The following is a 20,120-nucleotide window of genomic DNA, read 5'->3' on the forward strand; positions in this document are numbered from 1 at the left end:
TTTCTACCTTAATGTAAAATAGTACCTATATGCATCACCACATTTACATATTAATAATGGTTTAAATTTATGGAAAGCTTCATATTTTTAGTTATTTTATGTCCTAATCACCGCAACCACCTTTGAGGTCTTGAGGGCAGTTGAGGTCCTGAGGTTCAGGTAGTTACAGATGTGTAATTTTTGTTTTAATTTTTAATTATGAGATATAGTGAAATTGTATACCAATGTGAATCAGGCTTCTGTTTTCTGCCCATCCCATCTTGTGTAGAGTGTGAAGGCGTGCAGGGCAGAAGGGCACTGCAGGGAAGAGGGAACATGAGCAGGTGGCAAAACAGCAGATGGCAGGTAACCATGTCTGGAGAAACGGGGATATGAGACAGAGGGAAAATCCTGTATCACCTATATTCTTCCTGATCCATCTCCCCAGTAAAGCCTGCGGAAGAGATTACTGGGAGGTTCCTAGATTGTGTAGCTTTCCTGGAAGTCCCAGCCAGCTATGGGACCAAGAGTTGTCCTCTCTACTACATCATATTTGTTAATGGACATTTTAAAGTTCCAACTGGAGGACCTTTCCAAAGATCTTTATCTCACTGCACTCTTCTGAGTAACTTCTGAACAGAAACTTTTGAGAACTACCCTTCATATGGGAACATGGAGAAGAAGAAAAAATCTAATTTCAATGAAAACTGAAAATAAAATCCTGTATCCTGGTGTCTTAGTCTGTTTGTGCTGCTATAACAAATACCTGAGACTGGGTAATTCATAAAGAACAGCAATTTATTTCTCACTGTTAGGAGGCTGGGAAGTCCAAGATCGAGGTGCTCGCAGGTTTAGTGCCTGGTGAAGGCCTGTTCCTGATAGATGGTGCCATGTAGGTGTCCTTGCATGGGTGATGAGACAGAAAGGACAAAAGAGGATGAACCCTATGTCCTCACATGGCAGAAGAGTGGAACCCAAAGAATCTACTCCCTCAAACCCTTTTATAAATTCCCTAATCCCATCCACGAGGGCTCCATCTTCATGACAATCACCTCCTCAAGGCCCCATCTCTTAATACCACTACACTGGTGACTAGATTCAATATATGAATTCTGGGGGACACATACAGACAATAGCACTTAGTATTAAATTATCCATAAAAGAAATACATGACGAAAGGACTAGCCTATGAGTGTTGACAGAGAATATTTCTTCAAGAAATATTGTGTAACTTGAAGAAAAGATAATTTTTGATAGTTTGGATCCAGGCTTTCCTGGGCACAATCCTGTGAGCCTACATCCCCTAAAGTATATTCCTTAAAACGTTTGTTCCTCAAGATGTAAAAAGGTTCACATGAAAAGAATGTTCTGTGACCAGAGTCTCTAACGATGCCCTCTCTAAAATAATCTGTTGATAAAGCAGAGCTGAGTTTATTGATTACTGTGGTAAGGGAGATTGCTACTTTGATAGTCTTAGTAGCCTCTGAAGTGGGGCGGGAGGAATAAAATGAAGATATTTATGTGACTTGGGGGAGCTGGTTAAAAGTGAATCTTTCAAAGTGGGAGCTTAATTAGGATTGCAGAAGGATCATAATAGAATGGTGTAGAATTGGTGAACACAGCATGGATAAGGATTCAAAGGGAATCAGCTGGCAGGTACAAGGAACCTACCTGTGACCCTAGTGTTATAAGGCTGTGCTTTAACCACCTGAGTAAACAGCCAGCCCTCAAAGAGAATCTTAAAGAGAAAACACTGATGTCATATTGTCCTGAAAAACGGTATTTACTCTGATGAGGGTAAATGAAGTGTTTAGATAAATGGATTTTATAGGAGGTCCTGAAATGAATAATAAGGTTTTTTTTTCCAGCTTTAACTCCCTGGGTGAGTTTCCTGAATAGTAAAATCATGTAAATGAAGACAACCAAATAGTAAAGTCATGTTAATATAGAGTACAGACAATAAACTTGTAGGTGTAAATAGTTTGGGTTCTGAACATAAATGTGGGAATTCCTGAGTTAAACCAACTTAAATAAATGCTTTTATAGCAGTACTTTTTGGAGTCTTTAATATGTTGAGTGTACATGTAATCTTCAAGGAAGAACTATATAATAAATAGCATTTTCTAAACACTTACCACAGAACATTTTTATTTTATTCTTATGAAAATAAAACCTGCCACTACTAGTATCCCATGGAATATAGCTGCAGAAGTAGTAACAAAGATTTTAGGATGCTCATGTAAAAAAAAAAAAAAATATATATATATATATACATATAAGCATCATTTTTATGCCAGGAAATATTGAGATGGAAGATGACTTCAGAAGTTCACATAAATGTAACCTTACTGTACAACTGCAAATAAATGAAGCCACAGAGGAAGAAAAGGATCAGCTGTTTTAAAGAAACTGATGTGGTTGCTGAGCTCAGATCCCTAAGGGACAGGAATGAAATTCAAACATCATTGGCCCTTCTTATGGCTGGTCTGAGTATGGTGGTGTCCACAACAGAGCACCCATCAAGAAAGGACTGAAAAGCAACTCAGATCTTTATGGAAATCTTTTTAACAGACACTGGGTAGCAAGACAACATGTTCCTTTTCTGTACTCACCCATCCTCATGGCAGTCACTTCCCTAACACCCATGATCTTTCTGGATTCTTTCCTACAACTCTTCCCTAGATCCTTCTGCTTTTGAGTTCAGACATGCATCCCTATAACCACTTCTTTTTCTAGGCTTTTTCTGTTGAAAATAAATCTGGCCTTTCTTCTGTTCTGAGGACCCCAGTCAGCATGACAAAAGCCCAGCCCTAAAGGTGCAGGAATAATGAAGAATCCCTCCTTCTTAGAGCTGGAAGGGGGAAGAGGGGACTGACTTAAGTCTCTGAATTTGTATGTTAATATATATATATTTTTTAAATTTTATTTTGTCGATATACATTGTGGCTGATTATTGCTCCCCATCACCAAAACCTCCCTCCCTTCTCCCTCCCCCACTCCCCCCCAACAATGTCCTTTCTGTTTGCTTGTGGTATCAACTTCAAGTAACTGTGGTTGTTATATCTTCTTCCCCCCCCCCGGTTTTGTGTGTGTGTGTGTGTGTGTGAATTTATATATTAATTTTTAGCTCCCACCAATAAGTGAGAACATGTGGTATTTCTCTTTCTGTGCCTGACTTGTTTCACTTAATGTATGTTAATATTTTTGTGCTCTCTATTGTTCAGAAGATCCGATGAGAGAAACAGCAAGGGAAGAATTCATATTAGAGGGTGGCACAGAATTGATAGTTTCAGGAAGTCTGTGGCACCAAGTAAAGGGAGGATTAAAAAAAAATCTTAAGCCTTTTATCAGAGTATGTAGAGGTAAGGAACAGGATATTCTCTGAAGCCAATAATATATTAACTGATGACAAAGAGAAAGCAAACCTCTCTTTGGACTGAGAAAAGACAAAACATATTGGTAAGAGGGAATTAGATCCCTAGCTAGGGAAGGATAGGTAAACGTCTGGTCCTGAATTTCTCTCTAAAGGTCCTTAAAGAGCCTGCAAATTAGATCATTAAAAACCAAACATTGCCAGTGACCTTTGAGGGGCTGTCAAAAACAGTAAACGGGAATAAAACTGGAGATAGATAAATAGCAGCCAATTTTGGGAAACGGGACAAAGGAAGATCTGGCAAATTTGAGACAAGTAACAGTTATGTTGATTTGGCCAAGATTTTAGAAGCATATATATGAAGGAATAGGTGTGGAGAATCTAAAGAAGCAATGATCTCCAGGAGCCAACAAAGGCTCACAAAAACAAATTAGACTTACCACATTTCTTTTTTGTATTAGTCAAGGTCCTGGGGGGGAACAGATGGCACACACAACAGAAGAGTGTAATTGAGGAGAATTTAGAAAAGGGACTCTTCATAAAACTACAGGCAAGGTTAAAGGAAACTTACAGAGATAGTGAAGCAACTGTGGGGGACTGTTACCAACCATAGCAGGACCGGCTGCATAATTTGCAGGGCCTCATATTTAAAAATGATTAAGAATTTCAAGACAGGGACAGCTGAGCAATAAGCCAAGTGTGGGGCCCTATATGACCACACAGGTTGCAAGCCCAAGCAGCTGGCCCTGACCCTTAGGTTTGAAGGGACAAGAGGGAAACATGTACAAGACCCTGGACTGAACTGTAGCTGCATCTTCAACTGAAGGAGAGTTGATTGGAGAGACACTGTGGCCTTTGGTAGAATTAAGCCACTTACACTAAACTACTGATTACTGGTGGCTGAAAAGAGAGGGATCTGGGGAATACATTCCGTAACTTCATTCTCCTCCTGCCGTCCTGCAATCTGCTGACAGTTCAGTACAAAGGAATCTGGTTAATGCAGTGCATAAAGGTCAGCTTTCAGGGATACAAAGCAGGGTGGAAAGTGGGTTGGGAGAAGCAGGGAGACTATCCTGTATACCACTATGAGGTTATGCTGTTAAATCTGTGAAACCTAGTAAACCTAGCATATAAAGACTTCAGAAAGGTGTTGGACACAATTTCCCAGGAGTTCCTTTTGGACAAGATGGAGAAATATGTCCTAGAAGCAAAAATAATTATGTAGATCAACAATAGGTTAAGAAATATATCCAAAGTCTACTAAAAACTAGATAAATATAAATCTGAAGGGAGTTGTATATACACCACAGTTCCTGTACTCTGTCCTACCCAGTTTAGCATTTTTATTATTGACTTGCAAATACAGAAGGAAAGCTTGCTTATCAAAACATGGTGTGCAGATTCCTGAGAAGGACATTGACTAACCAAGAACAAAGAATTAGAACCCAAAAAGATCTTGACAGGCTGTAGCAATGGAATTAAAGGATCTTGGCCAACTGGAACAATAGAATAAATCTAACAGTAATCGATCTTGGGATTTGCTCTCAAATTCAAAAAACCAGAGGCACAGGTTTGGGATGAAGAAGACAAAACTCATCGTGAATTAAAATGACTCAGGCAGTTTAGTGGAAGGTAAAGTCTATTTGAGTCATCAGTGTGGTGGATGCTCCAGAAAAGGAGATTAGGTTTTAAGCAGCCTTAATTGAACAAAGGAGGTGATAATCCAAACCTGGGATTGTGTTGATGAAACCACACCTGGAAAATCAAGTTTACTTCTGGATGTCATACATGACTTGTGGTGCATTCTCAGAAGAGTAACTAGGACTGGAAAGGACACTTATGAACTAAGACCAACCACAAAAGCAGATTGGCTTTAATATCTCATGCAGATGACAACATGAATATGACAGTGTTGAGATTACTGCTCAGTTGGCAAACAAAAAAAGAGCAAAGGACGTACATGAGATCAAAGATACATGTGAGTAGATGAAGCAACTCTTGCCTCTTGAGCTCCTCTCCCTAAATTTGCAGCTAAGAATCCACCAGGATGGAGGACCCAAGAACTGAAAGCTCACTACCTTTTGGAAGGGAAGTGGGGCATTATCCCACAGGGATCCACTCTATTACCATATAAATAAATTCTTGCTGGGCCACAGTTACATACTTCTGAATTCTCTTTCTCATTCTGTCATTGTGCCTATTTGATTATAGAGCCATGCACTAACATACAGTAGAAATCATGCCTTAGTAGTAATAATTGAAGAGGTTTGGGGCCAGTGCAGTGTAAGAGACCACTCAGGAAAGTAATGGTACCCAAATGGTATCCAAATATATTGAAGACTACTATTAGAAGAATAATTATCATTGTCCTCTACCACCTCAAGGAATAAAACAGGGTCCTTAAAAAAAATCAGACAGAGACTTTTTAATGGTCCAGTTTTCTGAGGATGAAATGAACTGCCATAGAAAGCAGAGTTTCCCATAACTATATGTGAATTACCAAAGTAACATAGTCTAGATGACTCTTTAGTAGACAAGTAATTTAGGCAATTCAAGCATCAGATGGGTAGTTTTCAAAGACTGTTTAAACTACTAGCTTAAAGTAGTTTTCAAAGACTGTTTTCCAATAATGAGCTTCTGTGTTTCATTTTTTCTTTCAGTCAACAAGTGTTTATTGAGAACTAACCAGATAAGCAACGTCATTCAAAGAACTGGGGATACAGCAACAAACAGAAACAAATTTCCTCAGAAACTTAAGTTCTCCATTTCCTTGAAAAACTTAAATCTAATGGGATAGGTAGACAATAAATAAATAATTAATAAAACGTTAGGCGGCATTAAAGGTTGTGAGTAAAAATAAAGCCCAGTACAGAGCTTGAGTGATGGAGAAATGGGAAGGAGGCAGGAATAGGATGGTCAGAAAAGGCCTGTCTGGCCGATGAGTTCATCTCTTCATCACAGTAAACCTCTGTAAGCCTTCAATCCTGGTATCTTCTTAAAGCCCTTATTTTTCTTCCTTGCTCTTTAACTCCTAAACCCAGACTAACTCTAACTTCTAAACTAAAAGAACTTAGTGGTGAAACTGTCACTGTGGAATTTAAAAGCAGGATGTGCCTAACACATATGGCTTCATTTGGAACCACGATGTGGGGTATCTTCATGCATCCTGTATACAGTACGCTTCTCTTTCCCCACCCAATGCTTTGTAATATTTGGGCTAAGATCTGTCTTTCTAATTGCAGACTCTCATTTCCTTGAAGAAGAGGACACACTTATTTATCTATGTCTCTTGCCCATCTCAAGAAAGTTTTATCTACCCTTCATCTGCATTATTCTCTTCATTTAGTGAATAAATGTGATTCTTTACATTTAATTGGAAATTTTTATTTCATGACATAGGAGTTATCCAGATGCACTGATGCGAACATCCAAACAAATTTGCTATGGTCAAATGTACAGAAATAAAGCAGTGCTATACCCTAAGCTTCAAAGCTAAGAGAAAGACAAACCAAATTAGACACACACTGAAATAGCCTATGTTCTTAATTTTTTTGTTTTCTTTCTTTCTTTTGTTAAACTAGTTTTTTCATATAGCTAAAGTGCAGGAAGGTATTTGGAGGGCCATTCAAAAAGATGACTAGGATAAGAAACAATTTTCGGTTAACATAATATGCTAACAAGTTGTTGTTTTAACTTTCTAATCACGGATTCACAGTCCTATGTTGTAATTAGGTGAAGATTACCTTAGAACTCACACACTTTTCCTGCCACCCATGCCACCAATGCCTTCTTACAGAAACAGTGTTACAAATGCGAAATTAACTGTGCAAGATCATATAACTATTTCCATAATCAAAAAATTAAATGAATGGCATTCAGTTCAGGATGGAAGAACAGGCATGATTCTCTACTTTCCTCTTGTCCCTGGTTGCACTGAGCCCATAGAAAAAAACTTTTTAAATAAAAAATTGCAGCACTGGAAAATAAGAATAAGATCACAATGACAGTTCAAGAAAATATTAGAAGAGAAAAAGCAGATAGGATCTGATCACTGGAGAAAATAGAGCAGGGAAACTATGGCACTAAGTACTCTAAGTGGAAAGGGTCTGAATATCCATGGGATCTTTAAAGGTTCTCCATGCTCTGAGTTAAAAACTGAAAAGAACAAGAGTAGATTATGCAAAAATATAGAGTGATTAATCATGGAAACCCACTAGAAAAGGCAAGACTTCTTCCTCTTACTCCCCTCACTCATGATTATAGAGCAAATATTGATGGGGGCTGAGATATCAGACCTCAAGATAAAATCTGACAACCATTCATATACCTGTCAGCCTCATTCCACACTTGGATGAAACACCCTAGTTAAAGCAAATTCAATGGGACAAATTCCAACCAGTGATAATCAGAATCCAGGAAGGCACCAAGCAGGAAAAAAAAAAAAAAAAAAAAAATCCTCTTTTCTTACTCCCTGGGATAGATTTGTTTGAGCCTGAGTTTCTCTTTACTCCCTATTTACTCCCTATTTGCAAATGTCATATGTGGACAAATAAGCACATCTGCTTTGCAAATGACTGTGTTTTGCTATGGCTTGCGAAGTATAGCCAGAATGATCATATTTCACCATAAGTTATTTTCTGGTCTTCCCTGCACCACTTCTCATTTTGCTCATTCTCTCACCAATGTGATTGTGCTTCCCAAATAAAGTATCAGCACTTAATTCTTGGCTCAGGCTCTTTTGTGAAGGAATACGGACTGTTGAGAGTTGAACTGTGTCCCTCAGAAAGATATGTTGAAGTCATAACCCTCAATATCTGGGAATTTGTAACCTTATTGGAATGGAATCATTACAGATGTAATATGTTAAAATGAGGACATACTGGAGGGGATTGGCCCTTAATCTAATATGACTGGCGTCCTTATGAGAACAGAAGAGACCCAGACACAGGGAGAAAACCATGTGAAGACTGAGGCAGAAATTGGAGTTTTGCTGCCACGAGCCAAGGAACTCACAGGGCTACCAGAAGCTGGAAGAGGCAAGGAAGTGAGGCTTCAGATGGAGTTATGGCCTTGATTACACCTTGAATTTGGACTTCTAGCCTCTAGAACTGGGAGATAATACATTTCTGTATTTTAGGCCACCCGCTTTGTGATAATTTGTTATGGCAGCCCTAGAAAACTAATATAAAGGCTAAAACAGTTGGTAACACAAATTGTTCTAGAACACAGACCTTTAGGATAGAATTTTGGAGTTGGATGCCCATCTGTCTGAAAGCAACAGGGACACTATTACTGGTACTAAGAATGATGGAAATAGTCCATGCCATATAAAGATGTCACAATTAAGCTTTATTAAGCAATTAACTGATTTGAGGTAGAGGTGGAGGAAGGAGGCCAAGTATCTGCAGTACTTAATCAGTATGAGGAAAATGATAAATAAAAAGATAGTGGAGTAAGGTAGCTGCTTTTGATAGGCCTAGATAACTTGTAAAAAGAAAACAATAGGCTCAATGCAGTTAACTGCTAACTTAAGACTACTCTGATCGCCAGAGGACCTCTACGGTAGCTTTAATGGAGACTAAGGGCCGACTGCGGTGAAAATTGAAATGGAATCTGATTTTAATGATGTTAGAGTTGCAAAGAAAACTAAATGAATGGCCTCAAGAGTTCTCCCACATCAGTATTAGGGCATGGATAGAAAAGATCCTTAGATCAAGGATAATGACATTTGGGTGGATGAGCCTGGGAATCTTGAATCCCTGAATTCCCCCAATATCTCCTGGCTGGTAGAAGCAGGCTCATCCTTCTTGACAGAGAAGAAGAGCCTCTGCTTACCTGGGGACTATGTAATGATTATACCAAAACCATAACTTCGCAAGATCTAAGGCCTGCCTTTATTATCTCTCACTGCTTCTAGACCACTAACCAAATCAGATATTAGCACAATTTGGGATGGAAGTACAATCACAGCTCCCATGCCAAAGGCATTTCGGGACCTAGCTAATATGTATCAGCAAGAACTGGAAGAACGCTTGTGGGAGTGGATCTTGAATGGGTTGGATGGAGGCAGGAAAACTTCCGTGACACAGTCTTAACCCAAGACCAAAAACATTGTTTTGCCTTTCTCCATCCTTTCCTGCCTCATTTCCTTTTTCTTTCCTCATTAAAACTATTGTTGTTATGTTATTATTTAAGTAAATTATACTACATCCATTCAATGCAATACTATTTAGCCATTTAAAGGAATGAGCTAAATATGTAAAACATAAGAAATACAGAAAAGCATATTTTAGTCATCAGTACGTGCCACCACCTCAGATTCTTTTGATAGTACCAGTGTCCAGACCTTTGGCTACTAGTTTTTCTCAGTCTTAATGTGGTGATTGACATTTTCAGGACTTTCCATATCTCCCACCTTTGGCCTCAGGGCTTTTTTGTTACTGCTGAGCTGTCAGTGGCAAGGAGATCCACTCGGTGCTCACAAACTTGGCAATCTGAAACTGAAGGGGAATGGAATGCCCTATAGGTGAATGGACTTTTGACATATGGAAGACATGAGCTAATAGATATATTTTTCTCCCTTCATGGCAGAGATGAACTGTCCTGAGATGAAATAATTGCTACAACCTCTGGGAAGATCATTCCATAAGATCACACAATCAGTTGCAATTGACATCCACAGTGGCTAGTCCAGTAAGGCATACCATAATATTTGTCCTTACTTCCCTGATTCACTTCTACTTCTCTGGGATTGTACTTGCTAAAAAGTTAGCACATCAGCTTTTTCTTTAAACTGCTTTCTAGGGAACCTGACCCAAGGTAGATATTTGTCACATAATGTTACATGAAAAAGTAAGTTACAGAATAGTATGAAAAATGATCTTATGTAAAAAAATGAAACAGTATATACATATATTTAAACATATTGTTTGTCAAGTTGTGAAAAGAGGTACAGATAGATACACATCCAATTTTTGAGAATGGGTAGAAGGAGAAAAAGATTTTGAATATTTACTTATAATTCTCTATTTTACAATGTTTAAGATCATCTCATATTTGCAATTTTAGAAAGTACTAAAAAGGGAAAATAGTGTAAAATAAGTTCATATTATGGTATAAGACTTTAAATTGACATATTGCAGATTTTTCTATTATGGATAAAGAATTTTAGGCATCGGAAATGAACAGTTGAAAAAATGGTCTCACTGAAAATGAATGAAACAAAGGAAATGATCATGTCTTTTTCTATGTGCTGTAATAGTCACTGGTTCTAAATTGAAATGTTCTGCATTTAAAGAAGGGAATACTACATAAAATGATGTCTTTCAAGACTGTATTTATACAACACAATAAGAAGGACAGATCTGTCAATTATTTGATTTAAAAACATCAGTGTGAATAAACAATTTGATAAACACCCCTTATTGCAAAATTAACTGGTTAAATGACAGTATTATTCACTTTTCCTCTAAGACAGAGCCAACATCTTTATCTTTGCAAAAATGTTTAGTTCCTTGAGAGAAATTGAGATTGATCTCTTTCCTTTAATTTTAATAGATTAAAATTCTGACTTCTTGTAATTAGTATTTGGACACAAAGAAGCTCTACAATAGTATTGTAATAAATATGCTTCTTTAACCATACATATACATTTTAAGATGTAGTATGAGGCCTTTTTAAGCTATCATCATAACTTAGGTTAAAACCTTTTTTCTTCATTTTACCCTAAAAGTGAGAAAATCTCCCCAGAGGGAGGGCAGCATGTCCACGAAGTAATAGCAGTATTAACAGAGAGTGATTGTGTGAGTTATTCTAAACTGACTCTAGTTTTACTATTTAGTCATTACCTTTAAAATGCAATGTAGAAATAGACCACTTTGTTTTCACAAAATAACCTAAAATTTCAGGTAATTCTTACATATACTATTGAATAATTTCTATCTGCTTTCTTGGCAGTAAAGACAAACAATTTATTTTAGGGGCCTAAAATTAAACTGTTAAACCACTGTAAACCATGCTTTGTTTGCAGTGAAGGCAGAAGGCTGTGAAGACCCCACTAATAAAAAATTTGTAAAATGTCAGAAGAAATTACCAAACCAGTTGATTTACATCTAGTATATTTTACATATATAATGAAGAGTATAGAGAAAGTAGATAAAGGTGAAAGTGTATAAATTCACTTTAATGTATAGGAAAGCACAATTCTTAATAATATGTATACATGGTATGTTATGATATTCATTAACATATATTTATGTGTCATAACTAAAAACAATTCCAGTGGCTCCAAAATTAGCTATTTTACACAAAGGTCATGACTGATAAATATGACTATCATACTATTTTATATGATATAAAATTTTAGAAGGTGATTGTTTATTAACCTCTGTCAAAAATAGGTCTGGGAATTTTGCAATTCAAAACCAAGGATAGAGAGAGGAAGGTCAGAATTCATTCAGCAGGAAGCTCATATCCCTGATCAAGGATGAAGAGGCTAGGGTTACACAGGCTAAAAGCTTTCACCCATATCTAAAGGTGTAGGAGGCCTGCATTATAGAGCTTGACAGTTATATGTATAACCCAGGAAAGAGACCAGGGTTCATTCAAACAGAAAGGTCATGCCCATCTCCTCATAGATGGGTTCCAGGCTTTACATGTCCAGGATATGCATATCTATATCCCAGAAAGAAACTCGCCACTCATGCACTGCTGGTGGAAATGTAAAATGGTACAGCTACTCTGGAAAACATTCTAGGCATTTCTTAATGCACTAAATGCACAACCATCTATGACTCAGCAATCACAGGTCTGGACTTATCCCAGAGAAATGAAAATCTAAGTTTTCACAAACACCTGTAGAGGAATGCTCATAGCAGCATGATTTGTAATAGCCACAAACTGGAAACGACCCCAATGTCTTTTCAATGGGTCATCGGTTAAAACAACTGTGGTAGATCCATACTATAAAATAATATTCAGCAATAAAAAGGGAACAAAGTATTGACACATTTGTACCACTGGGAAACTCACTTCCTAGTACAGAAAACAGGTGGCTAGGGTTTATAAAGTGGACATGCTGGATGAGTCTCCGAAGAACAATACTGAGGGGAAAAAGCCAACCCCCCAGGTTAGTACTAGACAATTCCATTTATATAGAATTCTTGAAATGGCAAAATTCTCTAAATGGGCAACAGCTTAGCAGTTGCCAGGCATTAGGGGACTGGAGCAGGAGGGAGGTGACATGGCAATGAAAGGACAATGGGAGGGATCCTTGTGGTGAGGAAATGGCCTGTATGTTGGCGGTACCGAGGTACTATAGTTCTAAGAAGTTACCCGGGGGGAAAGTGGATAAAGCGTACACGGAGATCTCTCAGTATTCCTTCTTACAAGTGCGTGTAAATTCACCACGAGGTGCCATAATAGCTTAATTAAAAGCAACTACACAGTTGAGCCCTCCAGTATTTGCACAAGACCCGAATATTCTGCTAACCCCTACCTGGAAATTCTGGCAGTAGATTAGTCCCCAGACTGGGCTCTACCCCTGGGAATGACATCCCTCCCCCAGTGGAGACATTTCTCAATGTCTCAAATTATATTTGAGTACAGAAATTGACTCAAAAGGAGATCCCCGCCAGCAAATGAAGAAATTGTCAACTAGAGGTGGGAACGCATACAGAAAGCAAGAACCAGCAGCAACGAGGGGCCCCGATTAGTGAGATATCGGTACAACAGGGGGCCGGGGAGCCCTGCCTGCGCCCAGGGTGCAGACTAAGACAGTCCGAGGCTGTGCTATGTGAATGCATGCACGAATGCATCGGAAATGAGAGCTCCCCCTTCGGCGTTTAGTGGGGCAGCACGTTCCGCTGGGGTTCGGCGCCTCCCCTCCGCCAGGTGGAGCCTGGGCTCGCGAGGGAGCCTCTGGGGTTCAGAGGTCACGTCCTGGGCGGAGGACGCTTTAGCTGAGGTGGGATTCAGCGCCACGACCTCCGCTTCCCTTCTCCTCGCCGCCCAGGCCCTGGCGCCAGGCAGAAGCGACCCCCGCCAGCCCTCTTCTTCCCGTGAGCTTCGGCCTGCCCCTCCCCCATGCCCCCCTCAACCCCGAGCTCTCTTCGAAGCCGCAGCGAGGGGAGGCAGGAGCTAGGCCGCCCCCCCGGCCTCCGCCGCATGGCCCACCTGCGGGCCTGCGAGGTGCGGCAGCTGCTGCACAACAAGTTCGTGGTCGTCATGGGGGACTCGGTCCAGCGGGCCGTGTACAAGGACCTGGTGCTCCTGCTGCAGAAGGACTGCCTGCTCTCTTCCAGCCAGCTGAGGGCCCAGGGCGAGCTGAGCTTCGAGCGGGACGTGCTGCTGGAGGGCGGCAGCAGGGGCCGCCTGCAGAACGGCACACACTACCGCGAGGTGCGCCAGTTCCGCTCGGGCCACCACCTGGTGCGCTTCTACTTCCTCACGCGCGTGCACTCGCCCTACGTGGACGACGTCCTGGACGAGCTGCGGCAGGGCCGGCATGCTCCGGACGTGGTGGTCATGAACTCCTGCCTCTTGGACCTCTCCAGGTATGGCCGGGACTTCCGGAGGAGCTACCCGGAGGATCTGGAGCGCCTGTTCAGGCGCCTGGCCCGGGTGCTGCCCTTGTCCTGCCTCATGGTGTGGAACACGGCCATGCCCGTGGCCGAGACCATGTCGGGGGGCTTCCTCCCGTCGCAGCGCCCATCCAGGGCCGCCCGCCTGCGGGGAGACGTGATGGAGGCCAACTTCTACAGCTCCAGGGAGGCGGGCAGGCACGGCTTCGACGTGCTGGATCTGCATTTCCACTTCCGCCACGCCAGCCAGCACCGGCACCGAGACGGCGTGCACTGGGACGAACGCGCGCACCGACACCTCTCGCAGCTGCTGCTGGCCCACCTGGCGGACGCCTGGGGCGTGGATCTCCCCTGCCGCCGAACCGTGGGCAGCTGGATCAGGGATGGCCGCGCCGGCACACATCCAGGCCCCACAGGCCGGAGGCAGCCCCGAGACCACCGCAGGGACCGAGGCGAATCGTCCTTGAGGGGGCACCCGCCCGCTTCCCCGGGTCCCCGGGCCCCTCGGCGACCTTCTGTGTCCTATCCCCAGGCTCGACAGCATCTCCCAGACTGCCGCCAAGATGCCTACTCGCCCTCCAACCGATCTGCACGGTACAGGCACTTCTCCCGCGACTCCCCCAGGTGCCGAATCGGACACACCAGAGAAGACAGCTCGACCGTGGGCCGCGAGTCTCGGGTGGGCCGCGAGTCCTGGGTGGGCCCCATCCGCACAGCCCAGCACGGAGGCAGGAGGTCTCCCCCGTATCCTCCCAGGCGTTCCCGCGAGCCACCCAGACACCAGGGAAGGTGCACAACAGACGGACCTGAGCGCAGCCAGACACCAGGCCTCGGTAGGCAGACCTAGACCTAGGCCCCTTTTCCAAGGTCATCAGTGAGCTACCAAAGTCCCGCTTCCCGCAGCCTTGCCTGCTGCGGTTGGCTTTAAGTTTCTTCCTCCCACCAGCGGATAGCCTCACACATTTCTCATTGCCAGAACTTCCACACCAGTTCTTGGGGTGGGGGCACAGACCCAGACCACCATGCCATTCTCCTCTTAGCGTCTGTGTAAAAATAAGCACCACACGATAAAGTGCTCTTCCTATTACAAAATTTTTAAAAAGTTAAGCCTTACCTGAATGTAAATCTACAAGTAGTATTCTCCATCGACATTCTTCCTAAAAAAAAAAGAGAAAAAGGTAAAAATTATGATTCCTAAAACATCTTGTTAAGACTTTGATGTCACCATTAGTTTTTGCATATGTTCATAGAATTTTATCTCCAAAGCTTTTACCATAAGTTGTCTTGCAGATTCTTTGATAAATTTGCTTCATCATAGCATTTGCCCTTCTATAAAAAAAAAAAAATTCATTCACTGATGCAAGGTTTTCTCCTGTTAGAAACATTCTATGTATAATCTTTACTCTCAAGCTCATCAAATGCATAGCACATTTAAAAAAAAAAATAGACTTTATTCTTTAGAGCAATTTTAGGTTCTCAGCAAAATTGAGTGGAAAGTACAGAGTTCTCATATGCTCCCTAATTCCACACAGGCTCCCCCACCATCAACATCCCACAACAGATGGACATTCATAGTCTTTGATGAACCTGCATTGACATATCAGTATCACTCCAACACCATCCTTTACAATAGAGTTTGCTCTTAGTGTTGATGATTGTGTAGGTTTTGACAAATGTATAATGACATGTGTCCATCATTATAGTACAGGATAGTCTCACTGCCCTAAAAATCCTCTCAGTTCTGTTTCCTCATCCCTCCTTTCCCCAACCCCCTGGCAAGCATGCATCCATAAATGTCTGTATAGTTTTGTTTTTTCCAGAATGTTATATTAGAATCATACAGTATGTAGCCTTTTCAGATTGGTTTCTTCCACTTAGTATTATGCATTTGTTTCTTTTATGTCTTTTCATGGCTTGACAGCTCATTTATTTTTAGTGCTGAATAATATTCCATTGTCTGTATGCACTGCTGTTTATTTTTCCATCCATCAGCAGATGGAAAGACATATTGGTTGCTTCCAAGTTAGGGCAATTACAAATAAAGCTGCTGTTTTATTGCACAAGCATCTGTGTGCATGTTTTTGTGGACATAAGTTTTCAGCTCATTTGAATACATGTCAAGGAATGTAATTGCTGGATCACATGGTAAGAATATGTGTAGTTTTTAAAGAAAATACAAAATTGTCTTCCAAAGTGACTGTACCATTTCGAATTCCCATCAGCAATGAATGAGAGTTCCTGTTGCTCCAAATTCTTTTGAGCTTTGCTGTTATCAGTGTTTTGGAGTTTTTCTGAAGGGTCTAAAGTCTGTGTTTTGATCTACTTTTTTTGCATGTGATGTTCACTTGGTCCAGAACCATTTGTTGAAGAGATTACCTTTTCTCCATTGGATTTATTGCCTTTGCTAAAGATCTGTGGACTATATTTGCATGTGTCAAGTTCCGGGCTCTCCATTGTGTTCCAGTAACCTGTCTGTCTACGTTTTCACCAATACAACACTGTCTTGATTAGTGTAGCTTTATAGTCATTCTTGAAGTCAGTTAATATCAGTCCTCTGACTTAATTCTCCTTCAATATTATGTTGGCTACTCTGAGTCTTTTGCCTTTCCATAAAAAATTTTAGAATTGCTTTTTGCGATTTTCATTGGGATTTCATAGAATCTACACATCAAGTTGGGAAGAACTAAAATAGTGACATTATCTTTAAAATTTCTCTTGAGATTTTTTTGACTATATATTACTACAAGTGTGTTGTTTAATCTCCAAATATTTTGGGATTTTCCAGCTAATCTTTTTGTTATTGATTTCGAGCTTAATTTTTTTGAGATCTGAGAGTAGACACCGTAAAATTTCTACTTTTTAAAATTTATTAGGGTGTGTTTTATGGCCCAGAATGTGGTCTATCTGGGTAAATGTTCCAGGTGAGCTTGAGAAGAATGTGTATTCTGCTGTTGTTGCATGAAGTATCTTATAGATGTCACTTATATTCAGTCGAGTGTTGATACTGTTGGATTCAGCCATGTGTTTACTCATTTTCTGTCTGCTGGATCTGTTCATTCCTGATAAGAGGGTGTTGAAGTTCCTAACAGTAATAGTGAATTTATCTGTTTCTACTTAGAGTTCTATCAGTTTTTGCCTCATGTATTTTAACACTATGTTCTTAGGTGCATACACATTAAGGATTGTTACATCTTCTTGGAGAATTGACTCTTTTATCATTATGTAATACCCCTCTTTATCCCTGATAATGTTTCTTGCTTTTAAGTCTGTTCTGTCTGAAAGTAAGAGCTATTGCAACTTTCTTTTGATTAGTTTTACCATGATGTATCTTTCTCCATTCTTTTACATTCAGCCTATATGCATTTTTACATTTAAAGTCAGTTTCTTGTACACAACATATAGTTGGGTCTTTTAGTTGGTGTGTATAAACCATTGATGTTTAATTAGTGATGTTATTGAATTAATATCTAACACATTACTGTATTCTATTTATTGGCTTTTTTTTTTAGCATGTCGGTTACAGTATACTTCTTATTTATTTATTTACTTTCTTCTAAGTAGTTGCCCTGGAGTTTTCAACACACTTTTACATCTAATCCAAGTCTACTTTCAAATAACATTTTACTGCTTCACAGTTAGTACAAGATTATCCGTGAGCTACAGTCACCAAATGCGTTGTTGCTATAATTATTTTGAACAAACTGTTACCTGTTCAACCAAATAAGAATTAAAAAAATAAGTCTTTATTTTACCTACACTTGTCTTTTTTTCTTTATGTACAGCCAAGTTTCTGACATGTACCATTTTCCCTCCCTTTGAAGAACTTTTTCCAACATTTCTCGGAAGGCAGGTCTAGTGGTAACAAATTCAATTTTTGTTTGTCTGGGAAAGTCTTTATTTCTCCTTCACTTTGAAGAATAATTTTACAGGATACAAAATTCTAAATTGGTGGGTTTTTTTTCTTTTTTCTCAACACTTTAAGTATTTCACTTCACTCTTCTTCCCTACATGATCTCTGAGGAGAAGTCTGATGAAATTATTATCCTTGCTGCACTACACGTAATGTGTTTCTTTTCCTCTGGCTTCTTTCAAGATTTTTTTCTTTATCTCTAATTGTAGTTTAAATATAATATGTCTAGGTGTAGATTTTTTGCTTTTATCCTACTTGGTGTTCTCTGAGCTTTCTGGATCTGTGTTTTGATATCTGACATTAATTTGGAGAAATTCTCAGTCATTATCACTTCAAAAACTTTTTAAAATTCCTTTCCTGTTTCATCTCATCTGGTATTCTCATTTTGTCTATGTTACACTTTTTTAGTTGTCCCACAATTTGGGAGTATTCTATTAAACTTTTTTCATTCTTTTTTTTCTTTGCTTTTCAGTTTTGAAACTTTCTATGGACGTATCTTCAAGCTCACTGATTCTTTTCTCTGCTGTGTCCAATCTACTAATCACCCCATCAAAGGCATTTTTTATTTCTATTACAATGTTTTTGGTTTCTACAATTCTTTTTGATTCTTTCTTAAAATTTCCATCCATCTCTCTGCTTACATTACCCATCTGCTTTTGCATGTTGTCTTATGTTTTCCATTAGAACCTTAAGCATATTAAATTCCTATTCTGCTCATTTCAATACTGTTGCCATATCTGAGTCTGGTTCTGGTGCTTGCTGTGTCTCTACAAACTGTGTTTTTTGTCTTTTAGTATGTGCTATAATTTTTTGTTGAAAGCTGGACATGGGACTGGGAAAAAGGAACAGCAGTAAATAAGCTTTTAGTGATATGGTAATAAGGTGTAGTGGGAAGGGTAGTCCTATGATTGGATCTTAGTTGTTTAGTAAGGCTGTGTTCCTGGGCTGTGATCTTCACAAATGCTTCTCAGTTTTTCCCCCACATAGGTCAGATAGGATGGCTAAAAGTGGCTGGATTTGGGTATTTCTCTTCTGTGAGGTGGGTTAGGATCTGATAACAACCCAGTAGATTAGGCTCTGGTAAAAATAACTTCTCTGGAAGGAAGGCTTTGTTAAGAAGAATAGAATGCTCTGGGCATATTTCAAATGGCTATTTTTCCCCTCCCCCTGTTGAAGCATGAAGGGGCATTTCTCCCATCTTCACTGTGGGAATCTAGTAGAGCACCTGGAAGTGAAACTCACCAAAGTGTGGGGGCTTGCCTAAGACTGGGCTCCCCTGGAGATTTTAGCATTCCAATTTGTCTATGTTGGACCTCCAACAATTAGTCGATTACAGTGCAAGTTTTCCTCCTTGGAACTGGTTCCCACAAAGGTTTCTTCTCCAATAAGTCATGATTCACTGTATCTGCCTGTCTGTCTCTAGTTTGGGGGTCAGTGGTTTGCCCTGTAATCTCAATTCTCTGGTGGATCTAAGAAGATTTGTTGGCTTTCAGTTTGTCGAGCATTTCACTTGTTAGAATGGAGCAATGACTTCCATGTTGGACCAGAAACTGGAAGTCCTGTCTAGCACACTTTGAAGTGTCCCAGAGAACTGAAGCATATTGCAGTGTAAGCTAGCACCCTCACTAAACAATCTCTCACAATTTTTATTATCTATTTTTTATTCCTTAACACTGTCAACTTCTTTCATTGTTTATGAATTTTTTTCAACAGTTGATAAGAAATTAGCCTACTTCACTATCAACTATTCTTGGTTAGAATTTTACATTGATTCCCTTGCTAGAAATACTAGCCCCATATTAGTCAAAGTATGCATTTACGCTGGGCTGCCCTTAATCTCTGTCTTTGCATCCTTTCCCCAGCCTCAGTGTGGCATAGTTTTGGGTTAGAAGCCATTCTGCCAGGCTGCATGCAGCAGAATGTCAAAGTAAACAAAGTGGGCATTATCACATATTCAGCTTTCTTACATGGACAGGAAATTGAAAGCAATATTTCTATCACATTTCCTCAATAATCGGTGCCATGGAATTTTAATAATGAAGGGTGCAGAATCGTGCATTTTGATGTAAAGTGTTTTCAGGGAACTAGGATATTGCTTGAAAGCAAATACAGTTGAACAGTCCCTCACTAAGTTCATGCTGGGTCCCATTATGTCTCTCTTGTCATAATTCTCTGTAGCAGGTTTGTTTGAAATATGCTCCATTCTTATCCCATCCTTTGTTAGGCTCTCCCCATGTTTTTATAAGCCATAAACTCGCTAATGCATATACATGGCAGG

The 20,120-nt window shown here is 40.1% G+C and overlaps 1 protein-coding gene across 1 annotated transcript; it reads left to right on the forward strand.

Annotated features, from left to right (window-relative positions):
- The first annotated feature begins 13,516 nt into the window (after positions 1 to 13,516).
- Positions 13,517 to 14,779, forward strand: LOC134369757 (PC-esterase domain-containing protein 1B-like). Its single transcript, XM_063086454.1, has one exon. The coding sequence runs from the start codon at positions 13,517 to 13,519 to the stop codon at positions 14,777 to 14,779; it is 1,263 nt and encodes a 420-aa protein (XP_062942524.1).
- The last annotated feature ends 5,341 nt before the right edge of the window (positions 14,780 to 20,120 follow it).

The sequence above is a fragment of the Cynocephalus volans genome, chromosome 1 (genome assembly GCF_027409185.1).
Source record: "Cynocephalus volans isolate mCynVol1 chromosome 1, mCynVol1.pri, whole genome shotgun sequence".
NCBI lineage: Eukaryota > Metazoa > Chordata > Mammalia > Dermoptera > Cynocephalidae > Cynocephalus > Cynocephalus volans.